General features: G+C 42.3%; 1 protein-coding gene across 1 annotated transcript in view; it reads right to left on the bottom strand.

The window, feature by feature from the left end:
• The window catches only part of LOC126263263 (uncharacterized), a 292463-nt gene that overhangs the window by 96206 nt on the left and 176481 nt on the right, over nucleotides 1–19776 (bottom strand). Inside the window, exon 2 of the mRNA XM_049960348.1 lies at nucleotides 3695–3999. Coding sequence (XP_049816305.1) covers nucleotides 3695–3999 — 305 coding nt within the window. The remainder of the gene's footprint in view (nucleotides 1–3694; nucleotides 4000–19776) is intronic.

Here is a 19776-nt window from a genome sequence, read left to right as displayed (position 1 = left end):
GCATTGATAACTGGAAACCGAACAGACGCAACAGTTATGTTTGATCTGTTACACGAGACTGCTGAAAAGACTGGGCTAAAAATATCCTATGAAAAAACCGAGTATATAGAATACAAACATAATACAGAAAAGTTTATGAAAACAAAGTATGGAAAAATTAAAAGAGTTGATAGATTCAAATACCTGGGGGAGTGGAGCCAAGCCAATGGACTGGATAACACAACAAATACAGAAAGAATAAAAAAGTTAGAATTTGCATATAAATTAACACAAAACTACTACAATAAGAAATCAATATCCATACAAGCGAAGATTAAACATTATAATTCAGTTATTAGGACACAAGCAATGTATGGATCAGAGTGCCTAACATTGAATAAGAAAGATGAATTAAGAGAACTAGAAAAAAAGAGAGAGAAAAATACTAAGAAAAATTCAAGGTCCTGTGAAAAACAAGGAAAATAGATGGATTAAAAGGAGAAATAAAGACCTATACAAAAATACAGAAAAGATCACAGATACAATGAGGAAGAGACGGCTAAAATTTTATGGACATTTAAAAAGAATGAGAGAAACGCGGATTACAAAGAAAATTTTTAATTACGTTAGTAAGCTGAAAAAAACTATGGGATGGATAGAAGCAGTAAAGAAAGACGCCAACAAAATAGGTGTTACAGAAGAAATAATACGTGACAGGAATCACTTTAGGCTATATATATATATATATATATATATATATATATATATATATATGTGTGTGTGTGTGTGTGTGTGTGTGTGTGTGTGTGTGTGTGTGACTCCGTTAGCCATGTAGCTGTCCTCCAAGCTTTGAGTGAGCAAGGAGTGGGAGCAGCATACATTGAAGTGCTCAGGAAAATCTACGAGAATTCTTCAGCTTATGTTAACATCGGCGAATCAACTCAAGAATTCCGCATCATAAGGGATGTCAAGCAAGGCGATCCCATCTCCCCAAAACTGTTCTCTGCTGTATTGGAAATGGCTATGTCAAAGCTGAGCTGGGAAGGTAAGGGAATTAGAATTAATGGAAGAAGGCTTACCAACTTGAGATTTGCTGATATTGCCTTACTGGCCAAAGACTTCGCAGAGCTCCAAAACTTAGTTACAGATCTTGCATCGGAATGTCAGCTGGTTGGCTTGAACATGAACCCTTCCAAAACAAAAGTAATGTCCAACAAATGGGTCCCAGCTGGAGATGTGAAAGTCAAGGACAGTCTACTAGAAGAGGTCAGTGAATACGTCTACCTTGGCCAGATTATAAATATGAAGGGCGACATAAGGCCAGAAATCTATCGACGCATCAAGCTTGGCTGGCAAGCATTTGGGAAGAATTCAAAAGTATCCAGATAAAAAAATGCCAGTAAATCTGAAGAAAGCAGTATTTGATCAATGCATTCTTCCTGTGGTGACGTATGGCTGCGAGACATGGACACTGAACTCATTTACAAAAGAGAAACTTAGGACAGCACAGACAGCCATGGAGAGATCAATGCTGGGCTATACAAGAAAGGACAGGAAAAGGGCAGATGACATCCGGTCTGTGACGAAGGTTAATGACATCTTAGAGACAGTAGGTTCCTTGAAATGGCAGTGGGCTGGCCACGTCGCAAGAAGAAAAGACAACAGATGGACGAAGCTAGTACTGGTGGAGTCCGAGAGAGCACCGGAGGCCTAGAGGAAGACCACCAGACAGATGGGACAAAGACATCAAGACGATCGCTGGTAACACCTGGCAGAGAACTGCCCAAGACCGTCCCACTTGGAGAAGACTGCTGAAAGCCTACCTGAATCCACGACTCGAAGAGGCCACATCATTTAATGATTGAATTGGCTGATGATTATATATATATATATATATATATATATATATATATATATATATATATATATATATGACGCCACTCATTGTGTTCCATAAAATGCAGTAGCTTAATGTTTGTATATAGACCCACTTGTGAAATGCACTTAGTAAACGCTTCACTAGTTTCGATCAAACAAAATAAGTAATAAGCTACTGCGCTTTTATAGAGCACAGTGAGTGACGTCCCGTTCTGTAGGCAAATACTCAACTCGATTCAACTCGGGTTCGGTCGGCGCGACGGCAATAAACTCCAACATCGCACGAATTCATCATCGATAGCGGCGGCAGCCGTGCAACGCGTGAACACAACTCTTCTTACAAGGGAACCTCCCCATCGCACCCCCCTCAGATTTAGTTATAAGTTGGCACAGTGGATAGGCCTTGAAAACCTGAACACAGATCAATCGAGAAAACAGGAAGAAGTTGTGTGGAACTATGAAAAAAATAAGCAAAGTATACAAACTGAGTAGTCCCTGCGCAAGATAGGCAACATCAAGGAGAAGGTGGGCTCAGTAGCGCCGTGGTCCCGTGGTTAGCGTGAGCAGCTGCGGAACGAAAGGTCCTTGGTTCAAATCTTCCCTGGAGTGGAAAGTTTAATTTTTTATTTTCACACAATTATCAAAGTTCAGGTACTCACACATAATCAACTTCGCTCTCCAAAATTCCAGGACATGTTCAGATTTGCTTGGACATATGCAGGATTTGAAAGTCTACACACGGAAAATTTTGAAAACGTTAAAAACATATGCTTTGACAGAGCACAGGGAAAACTGTGCGACTGTGAAACTGTTGCAGTCATTTGTTGCCGTTTATGCGACAAACTCTTATGTTTTCATCACTTTTTTGGGAGTGATTATGACATCCACAAGAAAACCTTAATCGGGCAAGGTATATCTTCTCACCCATTCGCCAAGCGCCCGCATCTCGTGGTCGTGCGGTAGCGTTCTCGCTTCCCACGCCCGGGTTCCCAGGTTCGATTCCCGGCGGGGTCAGGGATTTTCTCTGCCTCGTGATGGCTGGGTGTTGTGTGCTGTCCTTAGGTTAGTTAGGTTTAAGTAGTTCTAAGTTCTAGGGGACTGATGACCATAGATGTTAAGTCCCATAGTGCTCAGAACCATTTGAACCATTCGCCAAGCGTACAAGTTAAGTGGGTCGACAACTTATTCCTGTCATGTGACGCACATGCCGTCACCAGTGTCGTATAGAGTATACCAGACGTGTTTTCCTGTGGAGGAATCGGTTGACCTATGACCTTGCGATCAAATGTTTTCGGTTCCCATTGGAGAGGCACGTCCTTTCGTCTACTAATCCCACGGTTTTGCGGTGCGGTCGCAAAACACGGACACTAAACTTATTACAGTGAACAGAGACGTAATTGAACGAACGGACAGATCATTACTTTGGGAAAATATAGAAAGTAAAAATTTTCACTCGAGGGAAGACTTGAACCAAGGACCTTTCGTTCTGCAGCTGCTCACGCTAACCACGGGACCACGGCGCTACTGAGCCCACACTATCCTTGATGTTGATTATCTTGCGCATGGACTACTCAGTTTGTATATTTTGCTTATTTTTTTTCACAGTTCCACACAACTTCTTCCTGTTTTCTCGATTGATCTGTGTTCAGTTTTTCAAGGCCTATCCACTGTGCCAACTTATAACTAAATCTGAGGGGGGTGCGATGGGGAGGTTCCCTTGTTAGTAACAATTTAACATCGGTTGACTTGAAATCCCCACAATCCGAGCTAACCCGGTTTGGTAACTCTAGTTGAATCACTCTGAATGCTGCCACACATAGGGAACGAGGGCACTGACCTGGCACCAGGTGGTGGAGACGCGGGCGTCGATGACGCGCATGTCGGAGGCGGCGGCCGGGTAGAGCTGGTCGCCGTAGACGCGGTAGCGTATGTAGAGCGGCGCCGCCACCAGCGCCGCGGGCAGCGCGACGGCAAGCAGCAGCAGGCGCAGCGCCCGCAGCGGCACCTTGAGCCGCGACGCCGCCGCCGACGCCGCCCCCGGCCGGCAGCTGGGCCGCCGCGCCGTCCCCACCGCGGACCCCGCCTCCAGCGACAGCAGCCGCTGCAGCTGCTCCGGCCGAGCCGTCACCTGCCCGTTCGGGACTGCAACACACCACACAACTGTAAGAACCCAAAATAACGCCATCCTTCTACAACGAGGCGAGAAAAGTTATGGGATACCTCCTAACATGGTGTCGAACCCTCTTTTGCCCGGCGTAGTGCAGCAGCACTACGTGGCATGGACTCAACATGTCGCTGGAAGTCTCCTGCAGAAATATTTAGCCACGTGTCTTTGCAGCTGTCCATTATTTCGAAAGCGTTACCGGCGCGGATTTACAATCAGTTATGTCCCATGTCTGGCGATCTGGGAGCCGTAATCATTCGCTCGAGTTGTCCGGAATGTTTTTCAAACAATCGCGACAATTGTGGCCTGATGACATGGACATGGCGCATCATCATTCTGCGGCGGCGCGTTTCCTTCCGTCCGTTTTCGACGGAACTGCACCTACCTGTGAACATTGTCTCAGCAGATCATCAGTAGCTAAGCCGAGTGAAACCTACTGTACTTCGACGTTAACCAGGCTGCAATTTAACAGCTGCATACCAATGGGTGGGGTCAGTAACTGACCCCAACGAAGTTTTTAGGCTAAAACTCCTGTCGTGTTCAGTAGTTTATTTAATAAATACATGAGATTTATCGTAATTATAATTGCTACACTCGACAATAAGAACAGCTTTTTGTTTACACTCATTGTTGAGTTATAGCGATTGTTATAACTGAAGGTGTAGCATGTCAACAATCACCACTCGCAGTCAACCGGTAAACGGTGTGGTGAGTGTAAGGTAATATCTTTGTGGCATTTGACAGAATCTACAAGAAGATGAAATTGACAGATGACGAAATTAGAAATTTGCTTGAGAGTTCAGACAATGAATTTAGTGGTGAACTATCCGAAAGCTCAAAGAGTTCTGGAAGAAAGAAGTACCTGAAAGATCTTGCTCGAGAACTTTTGTGACCTCAACATGAAAAGACGCGCTGAAAATGCTGTAGGCCTACACTCAAAATACACTACAGCGTTATCAAATTTTGGGTATGAGTGTAATCAAAATCAAGGTGCTGTGAGGAGAGGAAACAACGTTACGGAGCCGAGACGGAAAGTAAGACGTGCAGCTGTGCATAATCTGCCAGAAGCAAAGACCGTATGTACAGGAAGGCTTGCACTTCTTGTAGGGAGTATATATGCCCTGCACACACCAAGAAAGAAGTTGTTCGTACTGTAAAGTGTTCTGGATGTGAATCTGAGTAATCCTTGTAATTGTGAAATTAATACAAATAAATGTAAAAAACCATTTATTTTTTACAAAAAATGTCCCAGAAACCCTTTCCCAGTAATAATAAATCAACATTTTAATCTTCTAATCTGCCAAAATTATGGAAATACATAAGTAATGTGATTTATCCTAGATAGAGAACGTGTGATGGTTGTGGGGTCAGTCGCTGACCCCCCCCCATTGGCATTGGCCAGTGCAACATACAGCATTGGTTGCAACTGTTAAGTCACTAATCTACATTTCGGGAGAAAGTTTTCACACAAATGAAAGTTTGGAAATTTTGTCCTCAATTAAAATATTCTGAAACTTAGGTGAACAAGTATCACTGCCAAGCCCGTGTTAGTCTTAACACAGTCACTCACAATCCCTTTCACTCACGTTAGCAAGTTTATGGTGTTGCATTTCCCGAAAACGTAATAGCTACAAAAATACTGATTGTTTTTGATTGATAATGCTCGCCAAATATTAAGTCTGTCGGCACCAAACGCAGTCACAGTTTTTAGCCACCGACCTGTTCAATACGCCACGCGGAATATATGTCTTTTCTCGTCACAAAATTCACTTAAAAATTCCGAAATTTCTACACACACATCGGAATAATTATGCCGTCACTTTCCAACACTTTTGATGTATGAAACACTGCTAAATCCGGCAACGTATCATTTCCATCGGAACTACTACTACACACGTCCGATCTGTTTCATGCCTAGGCTTCGACTCTTCTCTAGAATACTCTAAGGCTTCTCTACCAGCAGAGAAAGCCGCGCGAAGAATATTGCTTTACCATTGGTCAGTTTACTCAACAGCCAATAGCAAAACAACATTCTCCTGCGTCAGTCCGCGCTTTTCATCAATAAACAATCGCAAAATAGTAAACCTAACGACTGCACTTTTTACCGACGTAATTATCTAATATGTTGAAGTTTTGCTTATGCATAAAGTTATTTACTATTGTTATTTATACCTGAATTAACTTTCCCTTTACCATAAACTTACTTTACAAATCTATTCTACAAAAATCCCCTTTGTTCATATCCATACTTCTTCGAAATGTTCTCACACTAAATCCTACTACATAACTCGTTAACAATTATCTTCATATTAAAATTAATCCACACTCACGCATCATTCATACTGCTAAAACACATTTATAACATTTTACATACACAAAAAGACATAATAACACTTTATGAAAATACTAGAACAGTTTATGAAAAACCTTCTATTACTTTAGTGCTCTCAAGTGGGCACTATCGAAACTAAATCAGTCCCCTATCCAATACTGTCATCTATCAGCCGATACATAAACTACGTGCGCGTCCAGTCTCGCGTCACCATCTGTCACTATCTAGCTCTGAGACACATCTCCCACTTAACCGCCTCCAAGGCAGGATCGTTATACGGCGCTACGCCTCAATCCATAAAAATTCCATCGTTGTTTGGCAACATGAAGACCATGAATAGCTTCAGACAATCTCCAAGTAGCCGAAAATAACCATTTCCAGTCAATGGACGGTTCAGTTGACCAGAGGACTCAGCCCATTCCATGCAAACAGAGCCCACGCCATTATGGAGCCACCACCAGTTTGCACAGTACCTCGTTGACAACTTTGTCGACAGCTTCGTGGGGCCTAAGCAACACTCGAACCCTACCATCAGCTCATACCAACTGAAATCGGGACACATCTGACCAAGCCACGGTTTTCCAGTCGTCTAGGGCTCAACCGATGCGGTCACGAGCCTAGGAGTGGCAGTGCAGGTGAAGTCGCTCTATTAGCAAAGGCGCTCTTGTCGGTCGTGTGTTGCCATAGCCCATTAACGCCAAATTTCGCCGCACTGTTCTACATCTGCATCTACATCCATACTCCGCAAGCCACCTGACGGTGTGTGGCGGAGGGTACCTTGAGTACCTCTATCGGTTCTCCCTTCTATTCCAGTCTCGTATTGTTCGTGGAAAGAAGGATTGTCGGTATGCCTCTGTGTGGGCTCTAATCTCTCTGATTTTATCCTCATGGTCTCTTCGCGAGATATACGTAGGAGGGAGCAATATACTGCTTGACTCCTCGGTGAAGATATGTTCTCGAAACTTCAACAAAAGGCCATACCGTGCTACTGAGCGTCTCTCCTGCAGAGTCTTCCACTGGAGTTTATCTATCATCTCCGTAACGCTTTCGTGATTACTAAATGATCCTGTAACGAAGCGCGCTGCTCTCCGTTGGATCTTCTCTATCTCTGCTATCAACCCTATCTGGTACGGATCCCACACTGCTGAGCAGTATTCAAGCAGTGGGCGAACAAGCGTACTGTAACCTACTTCCTTTGTTTTCGGATTGCATTTCCTTAGGATTCTTCCAATGAATCTGTCTGGCATCTGCTTTACCGACGATCAACTTTATATGATCATTCCATTTTAAATCACTCCTAATGCGTACTCCCAGATAATTTATGGGATTAACTGCTTCCAGTTGCTGACCTGCTATATTGTAGCTAAATGATAAGGGATCTTTCTTTCTATGTATTCGCACCACATTACACTTGTCTACATTGAGATTCAATTGCCATTCCCTGTACCATGCGTCAATTCGCTGCAGATCCTCCTGCATTTCAGTACAATTTTCCATTGTTACAACCTCTCGATACACGACAGTATCATCCACAAAAAGCCTCAGTGAACTTCCGATGTCATCCACAGGGTCATTTACGTATATTGTGAATAGCATGTGTCCTACGACACTCCCCTGCGGCACACCTGAAATCACTCTTACTTCGGAAGACATCTCTCCATTGAAAATGACAAGCTGCGTTCTGTTATCTAGGAACTCTTCAATCCAATCACACAATTGGTCTGATAGTCCATATGCTCTTTCTTTGTTCATTAACTGACTGTGGGGAACTGTATCGAACGCCTTACTGTTCTTTCAGATACGTTCATCGTGCGTCCCACATTGATTTCTTCGTTTATTTCACGCAATGTTCCTTGTCTGTTAGCAATGACAACTCCATGTAAACGCCAATGTTCTCGGTCGTTAGGTGAAGACCGTCGGCCTCTGCGTTGTACGTAGTGAGAAGTAAAGACCATTCTTGACTCTGTGGATCTCGGAATATTGAATACCGTAACGATTTCCGAAGTGGAATGTCCCATGCATCTAGCTCCAACCACCATTCCACGTTCAAAGTCAGTTAATTCCCGTCATAGGGCATTAATCACGTCGGACGCCTTTTCACATAAATCACCTGAGTATAAATAACAGCTCTGGCAATGTACTGCCCTTTTATACCTTGTGCACGTGATACTATTGCCGTCTGTTGTGTGCGTATCACTGTCCCATGACTTTTGTCACCTCAGTGTATACTTAGAACGTCTTGCCAGTAAGTTGCTATGTAATGTGCAGAGGCAACAGTAAGCCACCTGGGGCCACAGGCAGAGACCAAGAAAGTCGCTAGGCAGGAACCCTACTCAGCTGTCATCAACTGCAACTGAGGGTCTGGACGGACCAGATGTGCATCATGTCTAGATCAAGACTATCTAATGGAAGCGCCAATCGAAGTGACCTGAAAAACTGACGTCTCAACAGAGCACAAAGATTCGCGAATTAAATCTTACCTCACCTCACATATGAACGATTTTAGAAAGACAGTTGGTGGGAGATACGGTATTGCAGTGCCTGTATTTTTCAGAAGTACGATTCGAAGTTTCTTTGGACGTGAATGCAACACGTTTTCGACCAGAAATCTCATTCACCGGAGTAGAAATGTCTTCATTGACGAGTCCCGCTTCGAAATGAGTTCCGATAAACAGCGAAGACCTGTCTGCAGATATTCTGGACGGCAGAGGAATACCAACCTGACTGTCCCCTGATGTACAACTAGGAGTGATGGTCTGGGTCGCCATTTCATAGCTGAACAAAAATGGTTCAAATGGCTCTGAGCACTATGGGACTCAACTGCTGAGGTCATTAGTCCCCTAGAACTTAGAACTAGTTAAACCTAACTAACCTAAGGACATCACAAACATCCATGCCCGAGGCAGGATTCGAACCTGCGACCGTAGCGGTCTTACGGTTCCAGACTGCAGCGCCTTTAACCGCACGGCCACTTCGGCCGGCTCATAGCAGAACACTTTTGGTTGTCATCCGCTTACACCGTTAAAGCACAACAGTACAATGATGATATTCTACGTTCCGTTTTGTTGCCCTTCATAGCAGGCCACGTTGGGCTTACATTTCAGCAAGATAATGCCCGCCCGCACACGGCGAGAGTTTCTACCGCTTGTCTTCGTGTTTGCCAAATCCTACCTTGGCAAGAAAGGTCGCCAGATCTCTCCCGAGTTGAGAACGTTTGGAGCAATATGGGCAGGGCCCTCCATCTCGTAATTTTGACGATCTAACGCTCCAATTGGAATGAACCTGGCACAGTATCCCTCAGGAGGAGATCCAATATCTCTGCCAATCACTGCCACGCCCCAAAACTGCTTGCATTAGGGGCAGAAGAGGACCAACGCGTTACTGACTTGCTCAGTTTCTAAAGCTCTTTCTCTTGAATAAATCATTCAACTTTCTGAAATTCTGATCATTTGATTGTCTGTAAATGTACATCACACCTACCAATTTCTGTCCCATTCCGATAATTTCTTTGTGGTGCGTCATTGTCTTTCTTAGGGTGTATTATTCACAAATCGGAAATGAAGAAATTTAACCGCCTCTGTCACCAGAACAGGCCAATCGTTCAGTTCTTGAAAGAAGAAGAAGACGAACGAACGAGGTAAATGTCTTTTAGTGTGGGGGAAAAAGTGGCATTACGCAACAGCAGTGAAAGTGGCTACCAAATCATTCGATAGGACAGATGAAATATCAGACCTATCCAGTTAACTGCACGGGGCTGCACATTTTTAAGAAAAGCTTGGGCAGAGGTTTGCTGGTAGTGTGGGTCACTTTGCTGCTAGGCCTCGTGTGAGACCCTTCTACCTCTGGTTGGAGATCACTGAGTACTTTGGTTCTCAGTACAATGATTATCAAAGTCTATAAATGACACATGTTGATATTTTGTTTGTCTTAAGGCAATAATTACAACTCAGGGTAGTGACCCTGAGATAACTATTAGTACATCGGCCGTATTATTTCTAATTTTTAGTCTTAATGTGTCATGGTAGGGCGCCAGTTGTTCAATAAACGGTTACCTAAAAAGTAACTGAAATCGATTTGCCAGTGATCCAGAGTAAGATCTTATGGGAAAAAAGTAACTACAACATATTCTGAACAAGGGAAATTTGTTAACGTCAAACATAAATTTAAAAGTTAGGAAGTCTCTTCTGTAGATATTTTTTCTGGAGTGTAGCCTTGTACGGAAGTTAAACCCTGACAAGAAGGGAATAGAAGCTGTTGAAATATGGTGCTACATAAGAATTCCGAAGATTAGATGGCTGGATCACGTAGCTAATGAGGAGGTACCGAACAGGATTGTGCTACAAATTGTCTAAAAGAAGGGACTGGTTGGTAGGACACGCTCTGACGGAGCAAAGTGGCGCAGTGGTTGTCACACTGGACTCGTATTCGGGAGGACGGCGGTTTAAACCCGCGTCCGGCCATTCTGATTTAGGTTTCCTGTGATTTCCCTAAATCGCTTCAAGCAAATGCCGGGATGGTTCCCTTGAAAGGGACGGCCTACTTCCTTCCCCATCTTTCCCTAATCCGATAGGACTGATGACCTCGCTGTTTGATCCCCTTCCCCCAAATCAACCAACCACTACACTCTGAGGCATCAGGGATTCAGAAATTTAGTATTGGAGGGAAGTGCGAGGGGTAAAAATTGCACAGAAAGACAAAGAGAAGAATACAGTAAGCAGGTTCAAATGGATGTATGTTGCTGTAATTACTCGGTGATGAAGAAGCTTGTCCAGGATAGTGTAAAGTGAAAAACTATCAAACCAGTCTCCAGAGTGAATACCACAACAACACAATATATTTTAATTACATACGAGCAGCGGGTGTACGTAACATTTTTATTTGATATTGATTGCTAATGCCACACTCGAGTATAATTTTACTGTTGAAGAGTAAAAAAGAATTGGAAATTTTTGGTACATTATATGAGACCAACCTGCTGAGATCATCGGTCCCTAATCTTACACACTACTTAATCTAACTTAAACTAAGTTACGCTAAGGAAAGCACACACACACCCATTCCCGAGGGAGGACACGAACTTCCGACAGGGAGACTCGCGCGAACCGTGACAAGGCGCCTGAGACCGTGCGGCTACCCCACGCGGCAGTGTTGATAAGTGTAACTAATATAATTTATTGCTTCAAGCTGGATATACAATAAATATGTCACCACATAAATATATTGTCACATCGAAGCAACAGTCAGATTCGAATCCGAAGGGAGGCTCGTCGAGGGAATACATCTCTTACCACTCGAAACACGTTTATTACTGACACAAACGTACAGCCACAGCAGAACTCACTTCCTGGACGGAGAGTCCAGCTATTTATACAGACGTAGAATATTTCATAATATGCTAACATCACAAACATGAAACATTTCGAGAACGTTCCAGAAATGATAAATACTAAATAACAAATAATTGCTGGTGGATGGGTTTGAACTGGCGGCCCGCAGCACGCCACTACATCACACCAGAGAATAGAGTGTACACCGAATGCAAACTCAGTTGAAATCCATGCGCCGTGATTTAGTGCGCATGCACAAAGTCTGCCGTATTGAAACAGAATAAACAGGGGTGTTTGAAGCCAAAGGCGAACGGATACGTTTTCTTTTTATTATTAATAGTGCATTTTAGCTGCTGGGCTTACCTACAACTAAAGTGCGCGTCATATATCTTGGCGGCCGAGTTTAGGTTCGTTCTGCGCATCTGACGTCAGAAAACACAGTCAGCCAATGAACAGAGAACGACGTTGCCAGATCTCGACTGCAGTGCAGAGCACGGACGAGTCTCTTCAGTTTTAGAAACGTTCAGTCATAAATACAGTAATAGAACAAAACCAATGTCTTGATAGCAGACTTTCTTTTATAGAAAGTTTGGAAAAAGCATTCTTTATACCAATTGCTTCATGTTCTATTAATTAATTAAACCAAACAAGCAATAAGACTCCTAATTCAGGCGATAGCAAGGAAAGGTGTTTGTTTGAATCTCACGAACTGCTTTTTCGCAATAAAAATCAGCGGTAATTGTTTATTTCCTATTGTACTTCGACGAAGCGTGAGTAATTCATAGTCATACCAACAGTGTTTATAAGTGGTTGCGTGAGGTGTTAGAGTCCTTATGGAATTACGCTGTTCGACGAGCCGATGTAGCGGAACGGTTAAGGTGTTGGGCTGCCAAGTGAAAGGTTATGAATTCAAAATTTATGTGGTGCTTAATATTTTCTTTATTTAAAAACAATATTGGAGTGCCTTACTTCACGATTTTTATTCGTTTGAATGAAATTTCTAGTGCTTTGCCTCTTCATTAACTTTTTCGCTGCTGCAGACACGTGCTCCCCGCATTCCGCGCTGTGCGCGATTTTGTCATCACTGCACTTCTCGCCTGTGCAGACACATGGCGTTCCCACTGCTTTGACACACTTATCATTCGATTTCACAAAAACTATTTGGCCAAAAAATTTGATTTTTACACGTCTTCTTGACTGATACCTTCCCCCCATAAATGACTTAATTTTGTTTTGATGTGTAGCATTAAATGTAATAAACCATTGCACGAAATTTTGAAGAGTTTGCAGAGGTAAAAGTCCATAGCGTATACTTTCCGTATGGTCGATTTTAGTTGCCACAATGTTGAGAATGAAATGTGGACAAGATACCTAAATTTCATATAATATTTACTGTATAACAATATCTCATTTAATTTTTAGTACCACATAGGTGTCGTATGTAATATTGAGAAATATTCCGTCTTTCGCGACTGTAATAAAAGTTTTATTTACACAGGGCGCGTTTGGCTTTATTTTAAAGTGAAAGGTGAAAAGGTATGGCACATACACAATGGTATTCATGTTCTATTTCTTGTTTTTGTTCCACAGTCGCAGTTTTACCAATGGTATTGAAATATATCCCTCTTCTGCAACTGTAATAAGCGACTTATTTAGACCAGATGCGTTTCTCTCTTTTGAAGCATCATAAGAGGACTGTATTTTGTGTCCTCCATTGCCAAGTCACCTTTCGTAGTTTTGTGCTGCGGTAGCACAATATTCAACGTTTGTGTTGGCTCATCAGTGTTTTAGCAAATAAATGCTGTTTGTGTGTGCCACACACAAAATTATATTTGACATAGCTCTGAGCACTTCACTGACAGACGGTATATTCAAGTCCAAATGTTTTTGTAAGTCCACAGTTTTGTTTAATGTATTTTGTCTACTTCCTTTTGATTGATTGAAGTGCTTTAAAATAAAGCCAAACGTGCCCAGTGTAAGTAAAACTTTTGTTACAGTCGCGAAAGGTGGAATATTTCTGAATATTACAAACGACACTTATGTGGTACTTAAATTAAATGAAATATATAGGTATCTTGTCCACATTTCATTCTCAACATTGTGGCAACTAAAATCGACCATCCGGAAAGTATACTCTATGGACTTTACCTCTGCAAACTCTTCAAAATTTCGTGCAATGGTTTACTATATTTAATGCTGCATAATAACTGCGTTGAACATCGAAACAAAATTAAGTCATTTATGGGGGGAAGGTATCAGTCAAGAAGATAGGTAAAAATCTAATTTTTGAGCCAAATAGTTTTTGTAGAATCGAATGATAAAGAGTGTCAAAGCAGTCGGAACACAATGTGTCTGCACAGGCGAGCAGTGCAGTGACAAAATCGCCCACAGCGCGGAATGCAGGGAGCACGTCTTTGTAGCAGCGAAAGGGTTGATGCGGCCGTGGTGGCTTTACTTCATGAACTGCGCGCTCCCCCCTAAACGTAAGCTTGCGAACTATGCTATACTATGGCGCTGCTTCTCTTGGCGCGTGCGTCGTGTGCAACTGGCAACGCAGCAATCTCCCGCGTCTAGGCGGGCATGCGCGAGCCGCCAAGATAAAAGAATTGAACTATAAACAGTTGTTTGACGTACTATAAAAAGTGAGAAACATATAATGAGCAGTAATAAGAGAAAAGACTGTACAGGAAAGTAACGAGCGAGTCCTACGAAGCGGCTAATAGCAGTACGTGAGAAAAATGAGTTTTCCTATTTTCTTGCTGTAAACAGTAAAAGCTCATTAAAACGTAAAAAAAAAAATACTTTATTGTAAATGAAGTAAAGTTACATCAGCTCCTCTGGTTAGTTTTTCGGTACAGGTTCTCCTTTCCCTTTAAAAAAAAAATAAAAACTATTTGTTTCGCATTTGTATGTCTTCTTCACTATAGTGTGTTTAAAATTAGTTGCTACAGAATACCGTAATGAACTCCGAGTCTTGCATATCTTATAGCTTCATTCGCCAGCTTCATGATGAATTACCTACCATTTATTTAGTGATCATAGTTATTACGATATTTCGGTATTAGCTGAACTACTGCGGGAAATTCTTAGTTTGCAGTGAAACATAGGCATCGCTATGGATTTGCGTTTGGTGTATGTTAGGTCAAACGTTGTTGCATATAAAATTTAGATAACATATTAAATTGTTCTTTAGACCTCGAAGGATATCCCTATCTATCTCCAATGTCGAGGAAATTGAATGTACAAGGTGTACAACTTTGCTTCCGCCGTTTGCCGATAGGTGGCGAGAACGGTAAGCAGCGGTCGAAAGAAATAGATCGCAGACGTCAGGTAGTTAGCTTGGACCTCGGTCAACATAACCCCATTCAAACATTAGTCGATTTGTGCCTGCATCATAAAGTTGTTCTTGATTGAAAATGTCAGTTTACGAGTCTGGTTCTCGTCATTTGCGGGAGGTGTTACTGTTTTGTTTCAATATGAAGAAAACCGCGGCTGAGTTCCATCGATTGCTCTCAAGTGCGTATGGTGAGGACGCTATTAGTGAAAGAACGTGTCGTGAGTGGTTTCAACGCTTCAAGAACGGTGATTTTAACGTCGTAGACCGGCATAGTGTTGGAAGAGACAATGTTTTCGAAGATGCAGAATTGGAGACGTTGCTGAGTGAAGACTCGCGTCAAACTCAAGAAGAATTGGCACGATTAGTGTGAGTGACACAGCAAGTCATTTCAAAACGTCTCAAGGCTATGGCCATGATTCAGAAAGAAGGAACTTGGGTCCCGTGTGAGTCGAAACCAAGAGACGTTGAACGGCGTGTGTGTGTTTGTGAACAGTTGCTTCAGAGGCAAAAACGGAAGGGATTTCTGCATCACATTGTGACCGGGGACGAAAAATGGGTTAATTACGATAACACTAAACGCAAAAAAATCATGGGGATATCCCGGCCATGCTTCCACGTCGACAGCCAAACCGAATATTCACGGCTCCAAGATCATGCTCTGCATTTGGTGGGCCCAGCTCGGCGTCGTGTGCTATGAGGTGTTAAAACCAAGTGAAACAATAACAGGTGCTCGTTATCGAACGCAATTAATGCGTTGAGCAGAGCATTAAAAGACAAACGGCCGCAATACAGCGAGAGACACGATAAAGTGCTTTTGCAGCACGACAACGCTCGACCCCACGTTGCAAAATGAGGTCAAAACCTACTTGGAAACGTTAAAATGGGAAGTCCTACCCCACTCGCCGCATTCTCTAGAATAGTCCTTCTGACTATCACCTGTTTAGATCAATGGCGCGTGACCTGGCTGACCAACACTTCCGATCTCATGAAGAAGTCACAAATTGGATCGATTCCTGGATCGCTTCGAAAGACGAACAATTTTTTTGACGCGGGATTCGTGGACTGTCCGAAAGATGGGAGAAAGTAGTGGCCAGCGATGGAAAATAATTTGAATCATACATGTGTAACCAATTTGTTTCATTAAAGTCTCAAATGTTGGGGAAAAAACGGCGGAAGCAAAGTTGTACACCTTGTATGTAAAGGGCTCCGTCACGAACGCTCTCGCAAGTGAAAAATCCAAAACGAAATATTCGTGAATCTATCGTACCTCATAAGCGGTCTGAGATATCGAAACAAGATCTAGGCAAATGATAGCATGCAAAGGGAAGGGTATTTTGCATATGATTAATATGCGAAACTTCCATATCTACCTCGATATTCAAGCAACTACATATTTTTTTGAATGACATAATATTATTTTTAAGGACCATCAATAGACTGTTAAACGAGAATTACTGTGGGTTTTGCGACAATATAAGTGAAGAAGCTGGACATTTATTTTTATACAGAGAATGGGCTTTCTCATAACTATTGGTAAGTCTCTGTTTTAGGATTCTGCAACAATTTCAACCGTGTTAGACTGTTAATAAGATGTACACCTGTAAACTCTTCTGTGTTTAGGTAAAAGTAGCAAATGTTAACACAGCAGCGAGAAAAGTAACGTATTACTCAAAACTCGACACAGCCCTTCATGAACCCATGTCTCCTGAACTACATTCTTGTCATGGCTGACAACTTGAGACCAGTCCTCTGATGTAACATTTGCCGTGACTTGTCTACATTTCAACCTCGCTGAGCGTAAATTTTTTGCCACATTACTTTTCATCTATGCCATATATTCTCAGTCGGATTTAAATGAGCGTGATGCTGAGGAAGCCTGTTTAAACCACGCTCTTCAGCGTTAGGCTTTTCGACGACGTGATAGCGTAGAGTTTTCAGCTTGTGCAGTACTACAAGTACACAAGCTGGTTTCAACATTATCCAGTCGAACATTTCTTTGTACTCAGAGAAAAATAACCGCTTTCCTCTTCTCATTGTTGGAGCTTTATCCATCACAGCCGAGTGGTATTGCGCATTGTCCATTCCTATTGTCGAATTCAGAGGAATATTTTGCAACGGAACAGTAACTTCACAGCCGGTGAAAGTGTTCTTGGAGGCCCACTTATATTGCGACTCTCGTGTTCAGACATGTTGCACTGTTATTATTAAAGGAGCACCAAAACGAATACAAGACGACTGCAGAACACTTCAACGCCAGAAAATATCACTTTAAAACGTGAGCTAATGAACGTAGGTGCCTCTACTGCGCGACACCACCTGCTATTGTTTATCCACGGTGTGGCAACAGAGGTGCTTTACCAACCGAACTGCTGGCGGCGTGCTAGGGAAAGCCGGGTCGCCATTGGTGTTACCTGGGCAACGGCGTCATGTCACTTCCGGTGAACCAAACGTCGCAACTAATTTTAACCGCACTATAGGCCCCAATGTGTATAATATCTCTCAGTCATTCCTGAGGAAAATAATTGACATATAAAATTGATTTCTTTCGTGTCTTATAGTTTCATATCACAGTTTGACGATGAATAGGGTGACCAGATGCAACTGTTTAAAAAGGAGGACAAACAGCTTCAAAAAGGATGGCAAAGGAAGAAAAAATAGGACACATCAAACGGGTCAACGCAGATGAGGATATCAATCGTCAGCTTTGGACAAGTCACGTGACTGCCGGGAATTACCGGTAAAACTTGTAGTTAATTGTTACTGATAGTCAAGTGGTGGCTAACTGAGCAACATAAAAAAATTAAAGCATTGATTGTGGTGACAGTGTGGGGTCAATTGTTTTGTTATGTCAACAACACGGAATTGTTTACAAAGCGAAAAACGTAAGACCATTCATCTCCCTTCATTCGACGCACCGCTACCAACATCTACAATTCAAGCAGCAGCTGACGACATGTAAACTGCACTTTAACCTTCCGAATACAAATAAAATGAATGACTATGAAACAATGAAATAAAACCATAACAGTTAATCTGTCGAGTTACTTCTTACCTTTGTTGGCCACTGAGCTCCACATATCTTACTTTCCGCTTCAAATTCATATCTCCCTTTCTTGAAAGCCGGATATTTGCAGGAAAGGACATCAGAAAATGTACACTTTCGTTTAGGCATAGCCAAATATTTTACGTAACTCACTCTGTTAAAAATTACACTCACAAACCACACGTGCACTACATGAAGCCAAGCCAATACCAGGCGAAGATACGAAACGAAAATTTTAAATAATCGATATTTGCATTCGCTTATAGGTCGATCAACGATAATATCGACGATCCTGGTGCCACCTACTAACACCGCCTTCGTGCGTGTTTATCACGAAGGCTGTGCCAATAGTTAAAGTATTTAAGAAAAGAGCAATAGAACGGGACGAATTGTTAATTTAACTGTATTACGTTCAACAATGCGAAAAAGCCGGACACTAAAAATCCGCCCGGACCTCGGACAAAGAGCTAAAAAGGACATGTTCGGATTAATCCGGACGTCTGGTCACCCTAACGATGAAGTCCTTATTTTTTCCTTATGGGTCAGAGTTACTGTGATAATTTCAAAGTACTCTGTAGCACAAAAATTTGAGGAGTTTGCAGCGAAAAATGTGGCCGCTGGTTACTTTACGTTTGATCCATTTTAGGTGCACGTTGCAGTATACTAAATGTAGCTAACATATCGTAATTGTTTTTAAAGTTGGAAGGAAAGCCAGCATCAGTATGGAGAAAATAGTTAAAGTATTGTATTTTATTTGAGCGCTTCGCGTACAAGTAGCGTGCAGCTCACAAGGGGATCGCACTTAACTCTTCGTCACCGATTTCGCCCAAATTTATGGGATATGCAGGGCTTGGCCAGAAATAAAAGGGGGAGCCCCAGGTGGACAGGCGTTAAAAAGAAAATAGTATTTATGGGTGCGGCTAGGGCGAGAGATAAGCCATTTATGGTATCACAATTTGGTAAGCAGTGCGTGGCTTAAAAAAAAAAAAAAAAAAAAAAAAAAAAGAGTGGAAATAGGGTGGAATGGTAAGCCAAGGATTACGGGTTCGAGTATGTCTGTAGAATCTATTTTTCTTCAATTTTTACGTTACATACACTGCAAAATAAACAGAATTAATGTTTAATATATTGTACTTATCAATACTTTCATAAAAGGCATGTAAAGAAAAGGCAAATACAAATTTGGGATTGTATATAATTTTCCTGGTGGCGATTATAAGCTGTAGACTAGAGCTTCGTAGCCCGCATCTCGTGGTCGTGCGGTAGCGTTCTCGCTTCCCACGCCCGGGTTCCCGGGTTCGATTCCCGGCGGGGTCAGGGATTTTCTCTGCCTCGTGATGGCTGGGTGTTGTGTGATGTCCTTAGGTTAGTTAGGTTTAAGTAGTTCTAAGTTCTAGGGGACTGATGACCATAGATGTTAAGTCCCATAGTGCTCAGAGCCATTTGACCATTCGACAGCTTCGTAAACAAAATTAGATGCTTTCTTAATTTTACAGATGGTGATTTACACTTGCTGGGGTCATACTATCGTAAAACCAGTAGTGAACAGTTCGTGGAAATAAAGGCAGGCCTCTGAAACTAGTGATCGTGGTTTAGTGTAGTACTGATTGTTGAAAGAACATGAAGAAGAAGAAGAAGAAGAAGAAGAAGACATTCTACATGAACAGTTACATATCGGAAAAGCTGAACACATCTCGTATTTAGGACACACTTGGA

The sequence above is a fragment of the Schistocerca nitens genome, chromosome 6 (assembly GCF_023898315.1).
Source record: "Schistocerca nitens isolate TAMUIC-IGC-003100 chromosome 6, iqSchNite1.1, whole genome shotgun sequence".
Lineage (NCBI taxonomy): Eukaryota > Metazoa > Arthropoda > Insecta > Orthoptera > Acrididae > Schistocerca > Schistocerca nitens.
The sequence above is the reverse complement of the archived record's forward strand: the minus strand, read 5'-3'. Positions and strand labels throughout refer to the sequence as shown.